At 45.9% G+C, this 22,252-nt stretch overlaps 1 protein-coding gene across 3 annotated transcripts in view; it reads right to left on the minus strand.

The window, feature by feature from the left end:
* The window catches only part of LOC106579321 (unconventional myosin-Id-like), a 127,904-nt gene that overhangs the window by 28,719 nt on the left and 76,933 nt on the right, over positions 1-22,252 (minus strand). For all 3 annotated transcript variants that reach the window (XM_045702477.1, XM_014159139.2, XM_045702478.1), the window contains 4 exons: positions 6,241-6,464; positions 5,582-5,720; positions 5,229-5,333; positions 4,856-4,969 (listed from right to left, as the gene is read on the minus strand). In XM_045702477.1, the coding sequence (XP_045558433.1) occupies positions 4,856-4,969; positions 5,229-5,333; positions 5,582-5,720; positions 6,241-6,464 (582 nt within the window). The remainder of the gene's footprint in view (positions 1-4,855; positions 4,970-5,228; positions 5,334-5,581; positions 5,721-6,240; positions 6,465-22,252) is intronic.

Raw genomic sequence — 22,252 nt, forward strand, 5'->3', positions numbered from 1 at the left:
TTGTAAGCAGGAATCAGGAGGATAGAATTATGGTCAGATTTACCAAATGGAGGGCGAGGGAGAGCTTTGTACGTGTCTCTGTGTGTGGAGAAAATGTGGTCTAGAGCTTTTTTTCCCCTCTGGTTGCACATTTAACATGCCGATGAAATTTGGTAAAACGGATTTAGGTTTCCCTGCATTAAAGTCCCTGGGCGCCTCCTCTGGATGAGCATTTTTCCTGTTTGCATATGGTGGAATACAGCTCATTGAGTGCGGTCTTAGTGCCAGCATCGGTCTGTGGTGGTATGTAGACAGCTACGAAAAATACAGATGAAAACTCTAGGTAGATAGAGTGTCTCGTGATAAGCTGTAGACCACACTACCTCAGGCGAACAAAACCTTGAGACTTCCGTAGATATCGTGCACCAGCTGTTGTTTACAAATATACAAAATCAATTGATTGTGTAATGAAACACTGAGAATGGTGTTGTTTTTTTATGCAAGATGTTGTTTGATTTTGTAAATGTCGTGTCGGTGGATAGCAGGTAGCCTAGTGGTTCGAGTGTTGGGCCAGTAACTGAAAGGTTGCTGGATCGAATCCCCGAGCTGACAAGGTAAAAATCTGCCGTTCTGCCCGAGCAAAGCAGTTAACCCACTGTTCCCCGGGCTCCGAAGAAGTGGATGTCAATAAAGCCAGCCTCCCTCTATGATTCAGAGGGGTTGGGTTAAATGCAGAAGACACATTTCAGTTGAATGCATTCAGTTGTACAACTGAAGAAAAAAAACAGCAGGTCCGGGACAAGGTAGCACATCCGTTGAACAGGTCAGGGTTCCATAGCCGCAGGCAGAACAGTTAAAACTGGAGCAGCAGCACGACCAGGTGGACTTGAGTCATCAGCCCAGGTAGTGCTGAGGCATGATCCCTTATTGATGTCACTGGTAAATACACTTCAATCAGGGTGAATGAGCAAGACAAAATATTTAAGTGCCTTTGACCAGGGTATGGTAGTAGGTGCCAGGCGACAGAACTGCAATGCTCCTGGGTTTTTCACGCTCAACAGTTTCCCGTGTGTATCAAGAATGGTCCACCACCAAAAGTTCATCCAGCCAACTTGACACAACTGTGGGAAGCATTGGAGTCAACATGGGCCAGCATCCCTGTGGAACGCTTTCAACACCTTGTAGAGTCCATGCTTTGATGAATTGAGGCTGTTCAAAAGGGCAAAAGGGGGGGTGCAACTCAACATTATCAAGGTGTTCTTAATGTTTTGTACACTCAGAGTATATTGATAAGATCATCTTTGAAAACTAACAACCACCAAAACAAAAACTAGACAGTCAGGGAGAAGAAAAAATTCCCAAAATGTTATGGCATGAGGAACCCATTGATTTTGTTATGATGTTGGAGTCACTCAATGTTGGAGATAACCTAAGAACACTCATAAGCCATGGCAAAATGTGTAAATTTGCAGGAAATTTGTTTAAAACAGCAACATTTTGTCTTTGTGACCAAAAGGTCAGAGACCACTCCCCCCCACCCATGCTAACTTTGCCACCGCTGATGAAAATAATCCTAGGTGAAACAATGCATGTTTGGAGAGATGGAAAGAGAGAGTGAAAGAGAGTGAGAGGAAAGACAAATAACCTCTATTGGAAAGCGGAGCACATCTAGCAGCCAGGCGATTTGTGCACATGCCTGAACGACACCAAACATCAGCTGATCTGCCCCCCCCCCCACATGGTCGCCATGACAACCCCGTCTCCTGGGAAGTTGGCATGACAACGGCGGAGGGAGAGAGCAACGGCCAGAGAGGGAGAGGGAGGAAGATGGCAGGAAGCAAAGGGAATGTGTCGGGAAAAAGAGGGATGAGGGAGGTAGAGAGGGACGTACAACGGATATTTTTACAACATATTATTATTATTTTTTTACAAGGACACAACAGTTAACACACTAACGATCGCTGTATGCACCACAAGGTGGTGGTTAATTGACCTATAAATCGGAGGTAGACAGCCATGACTCCTCAGTAGCATGGACGTATGGGGAGCTATCCATCTTCTAGTGGATGCGTCTCAAATCGCACCCTATTCCCTACATAGCGGACTACTTTCGTCCAGAGCCCTATGGACTACAGGGAATAGGATGCCATTTGGGATGCACAAATTGCCGCTGGCTCCTGCAGGGGCAGGAAATAAACACAAGGGCAGCCAAGGTTTAGTGTGGCAGCAACGCAGATAGCTCGCTAATCTACAGGCCTTTCCCCCTCCATCTGACCTTCAAGTAATCGACGGTTCCTCGTCATGCCTCGCTGGCTCCCCTAGCAACCATACGTCTCCATCCCAATCTACTCTCTTTTTTACCTTGACCAGCTCTCTGGCTCCTATAAATGACATTCTGAATAATGGAGTATTTCGTCATAAGATTGTGTGTGTGTGTGTGTGTGTGTGTGTGTGTGGGGGGGGGGGTGCAGTTACAATATATGATGTCATAGATGCAATATGTTGTGGTGTGTGTGTGTGTGTGTGTCTGTGTACCGGTGCAGGTGGGTGTGTGGGGTACCTACAATACATGATGTTATACATGTACAGTACCAGTCAAAAGTTTGGACACACCTACTCATTCAAGGGTTTTTCTTTATTTTTACTATTTTCTACATTGTAGAATAATAGTGAAGACATCAAAACTATGAAATAACACATATGGAATCATGTAGAAACCAAAAAAGTGTTAAACAAATCAAAATATATTTTATATTTGAGATTCTTCAAAGTAGCCACTCTTTGCCTTGATGACAGCTTTGCACACTCTTGGCATTCTCTCAACCAGCTTCATGAGGAATGCTTTTCCAACAGTCTTGAAGGAGTTCCCACATATACTGTGCACTTGTTGGCTGATTTCCTTCACTCTGCGGTCTAACTCATCCCAAACCATCTCAATTGGGTTGAAGTTGGGTGATTGTGGAGGCCAGGTCATCTGATGTAGCACTCCAACACCTCTCCTTCTTGGTCAAATAGCCCTTACACAGCCTGGAGTTGTGTTGGGTCAGTGACCTGCTAAAAAAAACAAATGATAGTCCCACTAAGCTCAAACCAGATGGGGTGGCGTATCGCTGCAGAATGCTGTGGTAGCCATGCTGGTTAGGTGTGCCTTGAATTCTAAATAAATCACTGACAGTGTCACCAGCAAAGCACCCCCACACCATCACACCTCCTCCTCAATGCTTCACAGCAGGAACCACACATGCGGGGATCATCCATTTACCTACTCTGCATTTCACAAAGACACGGCGGTTGGAACCAGAAATCTCAAATTTGGACTCAGATTTCCACCAGTCTATTGTTCACTGCTCATGTTTCTTGGCTCAAGCAAGTCTCTTCTTCTTATTGGTGTCCTTTAGTAGTGGTTTCTTTGCAGCGATTCAACCATGTAGGCCTCGATTCACGCTGTCTCCTCTGAACAGTTGATGTTGAGATGTGTCTGTTACTTGAACTCTGTGAAGCATTTATTTGGCCTGCAATCTGAGGTGCAGTTAAGTGTAATGAACTTATCCTCTGCAGCAGAGGTAACTCTGGGTCTTCCTTTCCTGTGGCGGTCCTCATGAGAGCCTGTTTGATCATAGCGCTCAATGGTTTTTGCGACTGCACTTGAAGAAACTTTCCGGATTGACCTTCATGTCTTAAAGTAATGATGGAATGTCGTTTCTCTTTGCTTATTTGAGCTGTTCTTGACATAATATGGACTTGGTCTTTTACCAAATCCTCTGTATACCACCCCTACCTTGTCACAACACAACGGATTGGCTCAAACGCAGACTGGTACTGTACTGTAGCTGTACACAATGTTCTGTACTGTAAGTATTGTGGGTTCCGTCATTTTCTACCTCTCCGAGTAGTCTTCTTATGTCTCCCAGTCTGTTCCATTTAACAATACTGAAGCTTCAGACTGAGTGTCCAGCACACACACTTTCTCTCTCCAGGCTCTCGTGCGTGTGTGTGTGTGTAAACAATAGCCGATAGCCCTTCAGCCAACCCCATTCTCCTCCTAGCCCTGCTTTTCCATTTCCATTCCAGATGCAGCGATAGGACCGGAGTGTCCGTCCTATAATTCTTTCCTGACAGTTTTTCAGATTGAACACCGTGGTTCCTTGTCATAGTTGCTATCGTACGCCTCAGCTCATTTCTCACTCATTACAACATCTGGTCAGATGGATTACCTTTTTAACTTTCTACCTCCCTCCCTCTCTCTCCCTCCCCCCCACTGTTAGTATCTGCCTGTACTGTAATACCAGAGATTATACTTTGCCGCGCACTTTGACTCATACATGGAACGAGGACAGAGGTTTAAATGCGGGTGTAGGTTACATAAACAGAGTTCTGATAAAAAGCCAGGATGTTTTGGGTAAAAGCAGGGACGCATTGCTGTGAATCTAAAAACAACCATGAGGATTCTCACCATGGAAACAAGGCTCATAGTCTGTGTGTGCCTTATAGTCCACCAATCAGTGAGAATGTTTTTAACATAACATGAATGCAGCGGAAAAAGGATTGGGAGAGTTGCACATTTAAACGCTGTTGCCTTAGCTACAAATAACAGTCTCCGTATACAGCATAATAATAGACGAGGGATGATTTAAAGCGAAACAAAATACCATCTAATCTTTTTTCAATGGAAGTCTAACAGGACATGGGAAAGACAATTATTCCATTATCTCAACAAAGCGTTCAATTTCCTCCTCCTCCTCAAACCGTGCTGTTACTAATTATCAATTGAGAATCATTTAGAGAGATCCATTATGCTGTTTGGAGCAGCAGCTAGTAAGATTCCCATCAATATCAAATTCACCACATTTTAAGAACACAGGGGAGATGATCGTACGTTGTAGAGGGGGATGCTCTTCATAGGCTTGTACTGCTTCTGGGGGTCCATCTTGTACAGGTGGCGGTCTGTGATGAGGACGGCCCGGTCCTCTGCCTTGTGGAAACGGTTGATCTGAGAAACACAAAGGTACTCATCAGTCACCCCCACAGAAGACACACAGCACTGGGAGTTGGCTAAACTCAGAGACAATTAGGTGAGAGTGTATGTGTGTGTGTAACAGATGTGATCGGATTCTCTATTGTGTGTGTGTGTGTGTGTGTAACAGATGTGATCGGATTCTCTATTGTGTGTGTGTGTGTGTGTGTGTGTGTGTGTAACAGATGTGATCGGATTCTCTATTGTGTGTGTGTGCGCGTCCGCGTCTACATACCTTGCGCACGTTGCAGGAGAAGAGAACTCTCATGAACTTGTCCTTACGCTGCAGCTCACTGGACACCAAGGTGAAGGAGGACGCTGTGTCAGGACTGTCTCGTTTCTGAACACACACACACACACACACACACACACACACAAAGACTGTCATGAAGACCATCAACTCTACAAAGACACACCTCTTTCCATTGTATTTTAGTTCCAACAATGCACGCATACACACGGCGCACACACACATTTACAACTACGTTCAAATAAAAAACTAAAATCACACACATCAACCACTAACTTCCTCCTTTGAGGAGCTCAGAGCTACAGTGTCAGACCCCCCCCACAGCCAGTTCAACTCACCAGGTAGTTGCCCTCCCAGGTCCTCTGCAGCCCCAGGTCAGGTCGCTGGTCCTTGAGGGCCTCCAGGGTGGCCCCCTTGGCTCTGATCCGCAGCTTCTCCTCTGGAGTCATGTCTTTGATCAGCATCCACGCCCACCACCTAAAGCAGCATGGAAACACCCACAGGAATAGCAATGGAGCCAAGATATCGACTCTGACACTGTAGAATCTATAGCCTTGATAACAGGATTGGCTATTTCTGATGTGATGATATTGCAGAACAGTGATTTCTTGGGGAGCTGCACTCTCTGACAAGAAACATCCTGCCTTGAAACTGTACTTTCGAGGCATTACGTGTGGAATTTCACTTTCTCTGGATGAAAGTATTGAATGAGGCTTTGATAGTGGAAAATCAATGTCCACCACAGAGCTGAGGCTGGAGGAAACATGGGTAAGCACCTTCAAAGGAAACCGGTTGGAGTTTAAAACAGCACCCCTGGCTATGGCACTCCACAGAATTCTTACCACACTGATGATATACCGATGGAAGGGCTTACAGTGCATTGTGTTCAAGGGTTGATGTTCTGTCTGAACAGAGGTGAGACAAGTCATATTACAACCTTGTGTGTGTGTGTGTGTGTGTGTGTGTGTGTGTGTGTGTGTGTGTGCTGTTTGTTCACCTGTTGTAGAAGCTCCGCAGCACCTCTTCAAACCTCCTCAGGACTTTGGGCGGTGTGGGCCACTTGACGTGCTTGCCGTGGTCCTTCATGGAGCGCACGTTTTTGAATTTGCGGTTGACGTCTTTGATGTAAGACTTGACTTTGAAGCGCCGGTAGGCCCGTAGGATGATGACAGCGGCACGCATGCGCCGGTAACGCATCCTGGCTATGGTACCGCGCCATACCTGGTGAACAGGACCGAAGAGAGAGAAGGGGATGTAGTGGAAATGAATAAACTTTATTGATACCTCCCAATAACAACTCTTAAGTGAACAGGATGTAGGTCTAGAGTATGAAACAAACAAAATATAATACATGTAAAATGTAAATAAAGGCAGACTATATTTGAGAAACATTTATCTGACTTTTTTCTCTCGATATATTTTAGATACATAAACTAGATTTTATGTATGTTTTTATGAACTCAAGTAAGAAAGCCAGAACAAAGATTCACATGATTAAAATGTCAAATTCAAGTTAGCTGTTGTAAATCTGAACAGCATGTATGTTGGACCTCTATTGCAGAAACGAACTTCTATGTACGTTTTTATGATCTCAAGCAAGAAAGCAAAAACAAAAATGAACATAATTCAATTTCACATTCAAGGTGGTAGCTGTAAATCTGAACAGCTTGCATGTTGGACTCTTACCGAAAAGAGCCGGCATAACCAAACACCAGTTAACCCCCCCACCCCCACCTCATCAAATCCCTCATAGCTATCCTTTGACAAATGACAGGAGTGGCATGTCAGCTAAAAAGGCTGGTACCCAGGCTAGTTCAAACATGAAAGAATGAACTTCATAGCCATTAGTTATTTCTGTGCATTACAGAGAAATAATGCACACTACAATGTCAGAAACCACACTGAACAAAAACATAAACGCAACTTGTAAAGTGTTGGTCGCATGTTTCATGAGCTGAAATAAAAGATCCCAGAAATGTTCCATACTCACAAAAAATAAAAAATAAATTGTGAACACATTTGTTTACATCCCTATTAGTGAGCATTTCTCCTTTGCCAAGATAATCCATCCATCTGACAGGTGTGGCATAAAAAGAAGCTGATTAAACAGCATGATCATTACACAGGTGCACCTTGTACTGGGGACAATAGAAAACGCCACTAACATGTGCAGTGTTGTCACAACACAATGCCACATATGTCTCAAGTTTTGAGGAAGTGTGCAATTGGCATGCTGACTGCAGGAATGTCCACCAGAGCTGTTGCCAGAGAATTGAATGTTAATTTCTCTACCATAAGCCGCCTCCAACGTCATATTTATTTTTTTGACAGTACGTCCAACCAGCCTCACAACCGTCATAAGGGCGAGCGATATGCTGATGTTAACACTGAACAGATTTCCCCATGGTGGTGGTGGGATTATGGTATGGGCAGGCTTAAGCTACGGACAATGAACAACAAACATTTTATCGTTGGCAATTTGAATGCACAGATACACTATCATGAGATCCTGAGGCCCATTATTATTTTGCCATTCATCCGCCGCCATCACCTCATGTTTCAGCATGATAATGCATGGCCCCACGTCGCAACGATCTGTACAAAATTCCAGGAAGCTGAAAATGTTCAAGTTCTTGCATGGTCTGCATACTCAGACATGTCACCCATTGAGCATGTTTGGGATGCATATCTTTATTCCCAGTCATGTGAAATCCCTAGATTACGGCCTAATGAATTTATTTCAATTGACTTGTTTCCTTGTATGAACTTTAACTCAGTAAAATCTTTGAAATTGTTGCATGTTGCATTTATATTTTTGTTCAGTATAATTGAATACAGATCCCCAAAAATCATTACTTTTTGAAACTATTTGAATACAGATCTTAGAAAGTGACTACTTTTCAAAACTTTGTGAATACAGAACTCAGAAAGTAGCTACCTTGGCCTCCCGAGTGGTGCAGTGGTCTAAGGCACTGCATCGCAGTGCTGGTTGTGCCACTAGAGATTCTGGGTTCGAGCCCAGGCTCTGTCGCAGCCAGCCGTGACCGGGAGGCCCATGGGGCGGCGCACAATTGGCCCAGCGTCGTCCGGGTTAGGGAGGATTTGGGCGGCAGGGATATCCTTGTCTCATTGCACACCAGCGACTCCTGTGGCGGGCAGTGCACACTGACACAGTCGCCAGGTGTACGGTGTTTCCTCCGACACATTGGTGCGGCAGTCTTCCGGGTTTGATGTTTCAAGAAGCAGTGCGGCTTGGTTGGGTTGTGTTTCAGAAGTCGCATGGCTCTCGACCTTCGCCTCTCCTGAGTCCGTACGGGAGTTGCAGCGATGAGACAAGACTGTAACTACTACCAATTGGATACCACGAAATTGGGGTGAAAAAAGGGGTAAAAAATGAAAAAAGAAAGTATCTATTTTTTTAAACCGAACACATAGAGAAACCAACTAATTAAGTACCATATTATGTAAATAAAGTATTTCTGTTTTCATTTGTAATATATTTTTGACCATTTAAAAAAAAACTGTTTTCGCTTTGTCATTATGGGGTATTGTGTGTAGATTGATGAGGATTTTTTATTTATTTAATGCATTATAGAATAAGGCTGAAACAAAACAAAATGTGGAAAAAATAAGGGGTCTGAATACTTTCCGAATGCACTGTACTCTAATGTTGAGGTGATTCCATGTCCTTCATGTATTTAATTATATAATAATTCAACTAACTGTTGAAGTTTTTGGTTCTTCAACAAATATTTGGCAGTCATCGCATTTGATTTGTTTTCAAATAACTTGCATATATTCAAATACCTTCAAATATTATATGGTTTTCTGAGAGGTATTCAAAATACTTTCAAATATGACTTGATTTTCTGAGACCTGTATTTGAATATCAAAGAAAATAGTTATTTTTATTTGAAACGCTACAAAAAAATATATTAGATTTGAATGTTGGTATTTTAAAATAAACTACAAAATACAACTATTTTCTGCCCATGTGCCTCACACTCTCCCCGTCCCCCACCTTGCTGCCCTAGGTGACTCAGAAATAATGGAGGAGGGAAGAGAGAGATCAGAGTGATCCATATTCATCGGTCCCATCTACCCATGGGCTGTATTTATTAGGCGGCAAAGAGAAGAAAAAAAATACTGAAAACCGGGAGGGACTAACTGAACTTGTCCAATAAGAAATGCTTGTTTTCCGTTGCAAAATGTTTTGCTACAGTGTGCAGTAATGAATACAGACGGGCCTGTTACTATCCTCCCACGTGACAAGGATGATGATGAGGTGAATAAATGAATGGAATGTTAGAAAAAAAACATTCTAATTCAGATTTGATCAAATGTTTGGAGAAATGAAGTCTGTTTTAGGCGAACGGCATTGAGATAAGATATTATAATATAACATATTAAAATGGAGATGGAGAATTAAAGATATTTCTTAAGGGACACGAGTGTATTATGGTCTTGGGTTGAGATTCACAGAATATGCTTAAAGGTGCAATATGCAGAAATTTCTCAGCCATTTCCTGGCTGCTAAAATTCTAATAGTTAGCCTAATTTCAGTTTATGTGAAACAATAAGCAATAGTGTATAGCTTATAGTATAGTGTAGAGAATCATTGTGCCATCTAAACCGCTGTGAAATATATTTTCATTAAGCAAAAATATTGTATTTTCAGCTGATGTACAAAACTGAAAGTAAGACGCAAAAACTAAACTTAAGAACGGAAAGCATAGAAATAGTGCACATAACAGATCTACCGCTTCTTAGACTTGCTTTCAACGAGAATGACAGATCTATAACAAAACATTTCTATGTGAATTTGGTTAAATATTGCCAGTTTAAACTGATTGTGAGCAATATACTGTAGGGCTATAGGACCCCCAACGACCTTCTTTACTTTGATTATAAACAAAAACTAGGATTGTGAGCAGAGAGATGGTGGGATGGCTGCGTGTCAAAAGAAGCTCTCGAGTTAGAAGAACCTCGCAAGATGATTTCATACAGTACATCTCTTCCTAAACACTCCATATGGGCAGACATGAGAAATGTTATCTAAGTGACAAAATACTGTAACCACAAAATACTGTAGTCACATATTATGATACAACTGTGGCAGTTGTGTCATAATATTGCCAATTGATGGTAGCTACTTAGCATCAATCAAGCCCTTTGTATAAACATACATTTGAATGCGAATATCCTGAGCTAAAAGTAAGAAGCCTGTTACAGGAAGAGCAACAGCTGCATTGGATAAGCCTAACATAATCTAAATCTATCTGAATTATCTTAAGCCGACTAAAATATACAACAGGTAAACGGCGGGATGTGTGTATTCACCATGGACTTAGGTGGACCCGCCCGCCTGCCCGACACACACGCCCCACTGCTTGGCTGTGCTTCAACAAAGAAGGGGCAGACAGTGTGGGATGATCATGAGTAGGAAGGTGGGGAGAGGAGAGGACGACACCCAGGGGAACGTGTGTAAATCAGGCCAATAACACGGCCGGAACGCCGTCTTCTCCAATAAAGCCATCTGATCAGCTTTTTACAGACTCCCTCCATCCTCCCTCCAACATTCGGTCGTACTAGCCACACGCTGCCCTGGCTTTGGGGCACCAGATTTACGAGCTCGTCAAAGCCAAATTGGGGGTGTCTTGGCCAGACAAAGTGGGACAGATTGGTAAGGCTTTATTGGGGCGCTTTGAAATGCATGCTGGGTAGAGAGAGGCCGGCCGGCACAAATCACGTACCATGACAATGGCTGGATGTGTAGGGGGTTTGAGAGATATATATCTTCATGTAAACGTAGAGATATATAGGCTACACCAAGTGATGCAACTGCTTTAGGCTTACTGAATATCCATATAACATTCATAGTCTCTGACCAAACATGCTAAACAAAATATCCTTTTATGTCATCCACAAAACTAATCAAACATGGAAAGACGGATAGCCTAGTCAATTTGGGCCGGCGGGGCGACACACTCTACTACAATCCAATGCTGAGCGCCACTATTCCCCTGTCCTCTGGGGACATCAGGCTGGTTTTCCAGTGACATGCTCAACACCAAGGTGGGTGGAGACGGCATCAAGCGGAGTGTGTGACACAATTTAACAAGGGCACAACACACACACACTCTGAACGCAGGCAATCACCAGGGACACTGGGTGAGACACTGGGCCAACGGGTATTAGCATAAATCAATCCAGCGCTCGGGTGAACAGCAACAGCATCGCCACATGCTCAAGGCAGCAGGCAGTGGCTTGCTCTGAAACCCTCATTAGACTGACATCCTCTATACATGATCACCATGTTCCATCATTGGGTTCATGTACTGTGTGACAAAGGATTTTTAACAATGGGAATACTGGAACTGAAGTGAGGAGGAAACAGACTAGTTACGGATACTGATACGAATTTTGATTATAAATAATTTGTGTTGCCTCCAAGGACCGACTGTCAGACGCTAAAATCACTAACTGAAACAAAGAAACCATCACAAATGATTGCTTGTATCAGGTCTGTCAATTAGAAATCCAGACAAGTAGAACATACTGTATTGTACATGAACAGGCATGCCAGAGGATAGAAAGCAACGGGGGATTCTATGAGGAGTCGGGGAACATTTTAAATGAAGGTCATATCGGAGGAAAGCAGTGCACCTTGGCTGGGAGCCAAACCTTGGTTGCCATGGTGAGAGCCCCGTCTATCCATATCCTTCCACTGTCAGGGGGATCCGTCAGGTCAGTGGATTGTTTTGAATGTGGAACGCCTGGCACTACTTTATCTTCTTGTTGCTAGTGCGTGAATCCAAGCGTGAATAACTATACTCAAAATAGCCTACAACGAATCAATTACATTACCAACTCAAGGATTTTTTGCAATAAAACATGAGCCGGTATTAATTCGATTTGCATTGTAAAAATATCAAGTAAATATGTCATTATGAATTCAAAGGAAACATCTGTGCCTTGATTGCTCAACAGTGGGGAGTGGGAAGTTGTTGGTGCAACGAGAAGTTGCAGCAAAAGAGAATATTCAAACTGTCACAGCGCTAGTTGACAGCACAGCCACGAACAAACAGCATGAAAGAACATAAAAGGAGAACGCAGCTGAACTCCGAGAGACAGGAGGGAAAAATACTCCGGTACAATCAAGACACACTTCTTCATCATCAAAGTCTTCCTTAATAACAGAGTTTGCAGGTACAGTATCTCCCTAAGCGAAGCAAAAGTCACTGACAAAAGGAATGACAACAAGAGAAACAACATGGTTTCAACCTGCAGAGGCATTAGGGGATAATTTACTAAACAACAGTTGCTGACTTCTTACGTCTTACATGGCAAAAAGCATGTTACCAAATGTCCTAGACTTTAGTAGCTACATTTGCATTGATGTGACATTGTTCTAACTAAAATGTGTATGTATAAGGGGAACTGACCCTCATAAGCCAAATTGTATCTTAAAAGGCATCGTTTCAGACTGAGGGGTGCTGTAACTCTGTTAGTGTTGCTGTTCTTGTCTGTCTATCTGAGGCGTGGGCTCAGGGAGAGAGTGGAGGGGTCAGAGACAAAGCTCAACAGGGTCACGGCGCAGGGAGAGAGAGCAGACTGAGTGAAGTTCCAATGGAGAGCCGAGGGACGGAGGCCGTGGGTGCGACCGACGAACACACAACCACACCTGACATCTGGAATGAGATGAAGGAGCTGAGAGACATGGTGGTGGAGCAGAGAGAGAAGCTGAGGAACACGGAGGCCAGAGTGGCAGCAAGTGAGGGCCTTACAGTGGAGCAGAAAATCACTACGAAAGAAGTAGACGAACTGAAGACAGACAATACGGCCTTGAAGGCCAGACTGACAGCCAGTGAGAGCCAGGTGGAGGAACTGAAGAACAAGAATGCAGGTAGTAATAGCCTAATACACCTGCGTACAAATTACGATGAACAACATTTTGTTCCTCATCTGCTTTATATGAGCATTAATGGCTTATGTTTACATCATTTCAAGCCAAGAAGCTGAACTGTCAGGAGCGGAAGCTAAAGAGACTGCCAGTGAGACAGAGTGCAGCCAGCGAGAAAACAGAACAGTGCAAATCGGCTCTAACCAGAATAGAAAGAGGAGTGGGAGGCCCCGGTGCACAACTGAGCAAGAGGACAAGTACATTAGAGTGTCTAGTTTGAGAAACAGACGCCTCACAAGTCCTCAACAGGCAGCTTCATTAAATAGTACCCGCAAAACACCAGTCTCAACGGCAACAGCGAAGAGGCGACTCCGGTAAGCTGGCCTTTCTCAGGACAAGAATAGACTGATGAGTTTCAGAAGAAAGTTCTTTGTTTCTGGACATTTTGAGCCTGTAATCGAATTCACAAATGCTGATGCACCGGATACTCAACTAGTCTAAAGGCCAGTTTTACTGCTTCTTTAATTAGGACAACAGTTTTCAGCTGTGCTAACATAATTGCAAAAGGGTTTTCTAATGATCAATTAGCCTTTTAAAATGAAAAACTTGGATTAGCTAACACAACGTGCCATTGGAATACAGGAGCTTTGGTTGCTGATAAGTACAAAAAGAAAAAAAAAATGTACGCCTATGTAGATATTCCATAAGAAATCTGTTGTTTCCAGCTACAATAGTCATTTACAACATTAACAATGTCTACACTGTATTTCTGATCAATTTGATGTTATTTTAAATGGACAAAAAATGTGCTTTTCTTTCAAAAACAAGGACATTTCTAAGTGACCCCAAACTTTTGAACGGTAGTGTATATCACTGAAGGGTGTAGGCTTTATGATGATACTGACAATCACATGATCTTTAGTAGCTTCCTGCTCTTCACTGTGCGAGAACATTGTGAATACTCAATGCTGTAATGGTCTCAGGTGAACCTATTTTTGGAGCCCCAAATGCATCATAAAAATCCATACTACAGGCTGTTGTTCATTAACAAAGACATTGTCGACAAACCTTGGAGTAAAACAACCTTATATTGTGTTATAATGAGGTTAGACAGTTGTTCTCAGCTCATGAAGCATTTCTAAATTACATTATTCAAAAATCAAAATGGGCCTATATGTAATGGGTGCGTCTGACTCTGATGCCAAGGAGCCAGAACCGGCTGATACCCTAACACACACTGAAAGGGAGAGAGGTTAGTGGAGGAGTGGCGGAGTGGCGGAGCGAATTCTGGACCATCTCTGCCCAAGGCACGAACGCTGCCAACTCCCCCGGCCGGTCCTGGCAATAAGAACTCAGAAACCTACCTACATCCTGGTTAACTCTCGCCACCTGCCCGTTACTCTCGGGGTGAAAACCTGAGGTAAGGCTGACCGAGACCCCCAGACGTTCCATGAAAACCCTCCAAACCCTCGACGTGAACTGGGGACCCCGATCAGACACTATATCCTCAGGCACCCCGTAGTGCCGGAAGACGTGTGTAAATAGAGCCTCCGCAGTCTGTAGGGCCGTCGGGAGACCGGGCAAAGGGAGGAGACGACAGGACTTAGAAAAACAATCCACAACAACCAGGATCGTGGTGTTACCCTGTGAAGGAGGAAGATCAGTCAGGAAATCCACCGACAGGTGCGACCATGGCCGTTGTGGAACAGGTAAAGGTAGTAACTTACCTCTGTGCAGGTGTCTAGGAGCCTTGCACACACCGAGCAGGGCGCACACCGAGCAGGAGGAAACATAAACCCTCACGTCCTTAGCTAAAGTGGGCCACCAGTACTTTCCACTAAGACAGTGCACCGTCCGACCGATACCAGGATGACCAGAGGAGGGTGACGAATGGGCCCAATAGATTAGCCGGTCACAGACAGCAGACGGAACGTACAGATGCCCAGCCGGACACTGAAGGGGAGCGGGCTCTGTACGCAACGCCTGCTCAATGTCCGCGTCCAGCTCCCACACTACCGGTGCCACCAGGCAAGAGGCCAGGAGTATGGGAGTGGGACAATGCGTCTGCCTTAATGTTCTGAGAGCCTGGTCTGTAGGAAAGGGTAAATACAAAACGGGTGAAAAACATGGCCCAACTTGCCTGGCGAGGGTTCAGTCTCTTCGCCGCCCGGATGTACTCCAGATTGCGGTGGTCAGTCCAGATGAGAAAAGGGTGTTTAGCCCCCTCAAGCCAATGTCTCCACGCCTTCAAGGCCTTGACGACAGCCAACAGCTCCCGGTCCCCCACATCATAGTTTCGCTCCGCCGGGCTGAGCCTCTTCGAGAAGAAGGCACAGGGGCGGAGCTTCAGTGGCGTATCCGAGCGCTGAGAGAGCACCGCTCCTATCCCAGCCTCGGACGCGTCCACCTCCACTATGAACGCCAAAGAGGGATCCGGATGGGCCAACACGGGAGCCGAGGTAAACAGAGCCCTCAGGTGACTAAAAGCCCTGTCCACCCCAGCTGACCACTGCAAGCGCAACCGGGCCCCCCTTCAGCAGTGAGGTAATGGGAGCCGCCACCTGACCAAAACCCCGGATAAACCTCCGGTAGTAGTTGGCAAACCCTAAGAACCGCTGCACCTCCTTTACCGTGGTGGGAGTGGCCAATTACGCAAGGCTGAAATGCGGTCACTCTCCATCTCTACCCCTGAGGTGGAGACTGACTGTTGGAAGAACAGGCATTTCTCAGTCTTGACATACAGGTCATGCTCCAACAGGCGACCAAGCACTCTGCGCACCAGGGACACATGCTCGGCGCATGTAGCGGAGTATATCGAAATGTCATCAATATACACCACTACACCCTGACCATGCAGGTCCCTGAAAATCTCGTCTACAAAGGCTTGGAAGACTGATGGCGCATTCATCAACCCGTACGGCATGACGAGGTACTCATAGTGCCCAGAGGTGGTACTCCAACAAAAAAAATAAGAAAGCCGTCTTACACTCGTCTCCCTCTCGGATACGCATCAGGTTGAAAGCGCTCCTGAGATCTAGTTTAGTTTAGAATCACGCCCCGTGCATTGACTCTATCACTGTGGCTATGAGCGGTAGCGTGTAACTATAGCTCACAGTGATCTGATTCAGACCCCGATAGTCAATACATGGGCGCAGACCCCCCTCCTTCACAAAAAAGAAACTCGAGGAGGCGGGTGAAGTGGAGGACCGAATGTACCCCTGATGCAGGGATTCGGAGACATATGTTTCCATAGCCTCCGTCTCCGCCTGTGAGAGGGGATACACGTGACTCCTGGGAAGTGCAGCGTCTACCAGCAGGTCTATCGCACAATCGCCCCGTCGATGAGGTGGTAATTGAGTTGCCTTCTTTTTGGAGAAGGCGAGAGCCAAATCGGCATATTCAGGGGGGATGCGCACGGTGGAGACCTGGTCTGGACTCTCCACCATTGTAGCACCAACGGAAACCCCTAAACACCTACCTGAGCACTCTCACGACCACCCCGTGAGAGCCCTCTGTGGCCAAGAAACAGTGGGGTTATGACAAGCTAACCAGGGTAGGCCAGCACCACGGGAAACGCAGGAGAGTCAATGAGGAAGAGACTAATTCTCTCCGTATGACCCCCCTGCGTCACCATGCCCAAAGGAGCGGTGACCTCCATAATCAACCCTGACCCTAATGGTCGACTATCTAAGGCATGAACGGGGAAGAGCACATCCACGGGAACGATGGGGATCCCTAAACTATAGGCTAAAGCTCTATCAATAAAATTCCCAGCCGCGCCTGAATCGACGATCGTCTTATGCTGGGAATGCGGGGAAAACTCAGGGAACGTGACAGACACAAACATATGAACAACAGAGGGCTCTGGTTGAGAGTGGTGCCGGCTCACCTGGGTGACGCCAGAGCGCCCTGCCTGCTGCCTCGCTTCCCAGAGGAACCAACCCGGCACCGACCGGCAGTGTGACCTCTGCGGCCACAGATGGTACACGAGTGTGAACCCCATCCGGTCTCCCTGCGCACCGCCCCTCCCAGCTCCATAGGTATCGGAGAGGGAGTGCGGGAGGATGGAACCACCAGACCCCGATCTGAACTACTGCGAGTAGCCAGCAGGTTGTCCAGCCGGATGGACAGGTCCATCAGCTGGTCAAATGAGAGGGTGGTGTCTCTGCAGGCCAGCTCCCGATGGACGTCCTCGCGCAGACTGCAGCGGTAATGGTCGATCAGAGCCCTGTTGTTCCATCCCGCGCCGGCAGCCAGGGTCCTAAACTCCAGGGCGAACTCCTGGGCGCTCCTCGTCTCCTGCCTCAGATGGTAGAGGCGCTCACCCGCCACTCTACCCCTGGTGGGTGGTCGAAGACTGCCCGGAAACGGTGGGTAAACTCCTCAAACTGGTCCAACGCCGCATCTCCCTCTCTCCACACGGCGTTGGCCCACTCCAGGGCTGTCCCGGTGAGGCACGAGACGAGGGCGGACACCCTCTCACGGTCCGATGGAGCCGGGTGGGCGGTGGCCAGATAGAGGTCTAACTGCAAGAAAAACCCCTGGCAGTTCGCAGCCCTCCCGTTGTACTCCTGGGGCAAGGAGAGACGGATCCCACTGGATTCAGGCGGTAAAGAGGCGCTCAGGGGAGACCCCGGTTGTGCTGGTGGAGGCGCTGGAAGAACTCCCTGTCTCTCCCAGCGGTCCATTTTCTGGACAACGCGATCCATGGCGGCGCCAAGATGGTAGACCATAACTGTATGCTCCTGGACGCGCTCCTCCACCTCAATGGCCGGGATACCCTCTCCTGCTGACTCCATAGTTATGGTCGGAGATTCTGTAATGGGTGCATGTCGGCGGCAAGGAAGTCAGGCGCAGGAAGTGGGTACAAAACCCGTCGCACACCGACACATGACTTGCACATAACATACAATAAAACAATCTCCAACAAGGACATGAGGGGAAACGGAGGGTTAAATACACAACATGTAATTGATTGGATTGGAACCAGGTGTGAAGGAAGACAAGACAAAACCAATGGAAAATGAAAAATGGATCGGTGACGTCGACCGCCGAATACCGCCCGAACAAGGAGAGGGACCGACTTCGGCGGAAGTCGTGACACTATATCACTAACTGAAATGATCATTGAAGAGTTGTTCATATCGCAGAATGTATCTTTACATCCTATTTTCATTTAAACGTGATCATGTGGAAAGGGTATTATCAAATCAAATGTTGTTCATCACATGCTCTGTAAACAACAGTGAAATGCTTACTTACGGGCCTTCCCAACAATGCAGAGAAAGAGAAAATGTATAAATAATAGAAAAGTAATAACACGTAATAATAAAAATAATAATAATAGTAAAAGTAATAATAAATACACAATGAGTAACGATAACCTGGCTATATACACTGTACACAGGGTACCAGTACTGAGCCGATGTGCAGGGCTACGAGGTATTATCTGTTCTGCTGTAACAGTTCTACGAACTTCTATCACATAAAAATACATTGACAAAATTTGGAGATAGCTAGGTGTTTTGCAGTCAGCAGTTGTAAATCTACCATAAGTAGTAGAACACTATACACGCCACTGCAATAATGCCTACATCAGACCAATTAGGATCAGGTTACATAGTGCTGAGGCGTGTGGATAGAAGGGGATCAGTTCAGGCCCAGTAGGCAGACAGACAGCGTGCTAGGGCTTACGCTAGGCTAACGCTAAGCTAACGTTAGCGTAGCCTAGCCTACAGTCTCACTGATAAAAACCTCAGCCGCTCAGATACATGTAACGCTTTCAATAGTGATTAATGCCCAGTTCCTTATACACAGGGGACTGACTCTCTGTCATCTCAGCTAAAAGAAAAGCCCTGACAGAAACTGATGTGGATGGCTGGGCTTAAATGTATGAAATATTCATTAAAAAAAGGGTAGAAGCTCATGAATCATTTATAAAGTCTCTGTATATGTGTTGGATTGTAGTATTTAATCCCCTTAAGGTTGGTTCAGATTGGGCCTAATCGGCCCTTTCTGAGGATAAGGATCTGACTGCGGGTTGGATGGGGACCTGTGTGCTCAACTGCCCGCACAATCCACACTAGGGAGTGGGCAGTGGAACATATACAGGCCATTGATAGTGGGATGTAGTGCACTCAGTCAGTCAGCGGGGAGGGCAGAGTTGATAGCCGTGACGGTGGATTCAGCAGAGCCAGGCTTCTATCCGCTGGCTTGGGGAGCAGAGGAGAGCCGGAGTGGAACGGCTTAGACGGGGAGAACGGGAGAACGGGGCGGAAACCGAGGAACGACGGAGCGAAAGGTAGCGTGAAATGAGACTGGGAGAGAGTCCCTCTCTCTCTCTCTCTTTCTCTCTTCCCTTGCCCTCTTCAGGGGATGAGGGGTGCTCACGTAGGGGGCTGTAACGAGGGGATGATGGGGTGGTAAGGAGAAAGGTGCATTGTGTACTCCAGAACCACGCATGGAGAAGGGCACCTCGAACCTAATTCTCGGGTTCTATATATAGGACCCCTCACTTCTTATGTGGAGTGCAGTCACTGACAAGCACTTGTGGTTGTCTGGGGAAGGAGGCTCGTATGGGGGGAGGGGAAGAGCGCTTGAGATACTGGCATGGGTTCTGCCACCCCTGGCATGGTGGGGCCCGTTGGCATAAGGCACATTGGTGTGCCAGCTGCTGATAAGGGGATTGCGTTGCACAGAGGATGAGCTGTGTGTGTAGGGGACAGGGGACAAATAGAGTAAAATAGCAGTTTATTTCTGGAGGGTGGTGCATGAGTGTGTGTGTGTGTGTGTGTGTGTGTGTGTGTGTGTGTGTGTGTGTGTGTGTGTGTGTGTGTGTGTGTGTGTGTGTGTGTGTGTGTGTGTGTGTGTGTGTGTGTGTGTGTGTGCGTGCGTGCGTGCGTGCGTGCGTGCGTGCGTGCGTGCGTGCGTGCGTGCGTGCGTGCGTGTGTGTACCTGCGTAGGTGTGCGCAATGTCCATTGACAAAGAACTTCTGTTCTTATTGTCTGGCAGAGCCCCTACACGATTCCTTCCACCCTAAACCTCTCTTTTGTGTGATGTTCGTTTTGGTAGAACGCCGGGAATTCTCTCTGGTGTTTGTACTTGGTTATCAAAGTGACAACATCCTTTGAGGTAGGAAAACAGGAGCACGAGGTGAGCTCGTCTGTTGGGCAGCCCAACCAGGTCCTTGTAGATCAATACAGAGGTCAAACAATCGATCCCAGATTGAAGCCATTTGGTTGGTTTAAGCCTTTGATGTCTGCGGGCAGTTAGATCCCAGCACAGTCCTCCGAGAGAGCTGACTGAATCAAAGTTTAGAACATGAAGGAATGTACTCCGAGGGATTTGAGTAGCAATAACAGGCTAGGTAAATGTATAGCTGTCAATCTTTATTCTGTCAGAACACCAAACATATAGATGGCTCCCAAAATAGGCGTTCAAATCCCAAACTGGGAAAAGGAAACACGAAATAGAACAGACAGATGCTGAGAAATGGACGTTTTGGAGCTCTGTACAGAGAAGGCATTACCTTTAGAGATGCTCAGCTAGATTTAACAGCAAATTGACAGCGCAACATTCTACAACAACAAAAATCCCCCCCATCTATACAGAAGCCTTGTACAGTCCTAGTCTGTTTTAGTGGTTGTGTATGGCACGTGGTATGACACACGTGTAACAGGGTTGGTTATGTTTCCACTTGCCTCTAAAGAAATGTGTATTTAATGTTCAAGCATTCTTATTGGTTGGTTCAACTCTGATGACAATAAGGCGTGTTGTGATTGGCCCCGCTTGCAGCTAGGGGGAGATCGCGAACATCAGGTCTTCCCAGTATGAAAATGTGATGCAAGGGGTAGGTCACGTTCTGAATACTGTTTTATATTTTATATTTTACAATGTGTACAAGTTTGCTGTACGTTACTGATTTATACATGTGTGGGTATATGGTACCTGTTAGGGATTGAGGGGCTTTCTGGGATGTGATTTGGCATATGATTGCTGTAAATAAGTGTGTTAGCTAGCATACACCGATGTAATGGTGACATAAGCCCACTGCTAACAGAGTTGTCTTCATGCTACAGATTTTGCCATCAACACCGTTAAGCCCTGCACAACTAACGTGCTGTTTCCCATTTAACTACAGGTATTTACACATGTTATATTTTGTATTATATTTTTGTATTTTGTTCGCCCAGTATGAAAATGTGATGCAAGGAATTTTGCCATCGACAGCCATCAATATCGATAAGCCCTGCATAACTAACTAGCCATTTCACATCGCGGAACGAGGAGGTCAAAAGGGGGTTGAGTGTAACCGATGTGAAATGGCTAGTTAGTTAGCGGTGGTGCGCGCTAATAGCGTTTCAATCGGTGACGTCACTCGCTCTGAGACCTGAAGTAGTTGTTCCCCTTGCTCTGCAAGGGCCGCGGCTTTTGTGGAGCGATGGGTAACGATGCTTCGTGGGTGTCAGTTGTTGATGTGTGCAGAGGGTCCCTGGTTCAAGCCCAGGTTGGGGCGAGGAGAGGGACGGAAGCTATACTGTTACACATGCTATCATCACATCAGAGTTGCTACCGTTCTTACCTGAGGTATATTCTCATGCACAACACAACCACATAACTTTCTTTACCGACCAATCAACGGAGGAAAGCATATAGAAAATCCAACATCCATGTCCCCAATCCAATCACATAACAGAGAACATTTATGGAGAATTGGCTGTAATAAAGCAATACTGGATTACCCTCCGGTCTGTATCAACGTCATAACAACTGTCAATATGATAAAAGGGTCTCGTACTAAATGGATTTCCCCTATAGCTACAGTACATTAGCTAATGGTTTATATTGATACATGTGGGTTTCAGCATCTCAGGAGCTGTGGTGATATATTCCAACTACGAGAGGGAGTCGCTGATAAAGGTTGAATAGGAGTATAGGGAACATTAGATTCTGTTTTCAGTTTGCTTGTTCTTTTAGTGTGCAGGAGTTGCTAGCGGCTTCCCAGAAGTCTGCAGTGCGGATGTGTGGACCCCTCTTCTCTCCTCCAGATCATTTACTGAGCTGGGTTTGCGTGGGCAGATGAAACCCAGAGAGGAACAGAGAGAA

Source organism: Salmo salar, chromosome ssa19, assembly GCF_905237065.1.
Source record: "Salmo salar chromosome ssa19, Ssal_v3.1, whole genome shotgun sequence".
Taxonomy (NCBI): Eukaryota; Metazoa; Chordata; class Actinopteri; order Salmoniformes; family Salmonidae; genus Salmo; species Salmo salar.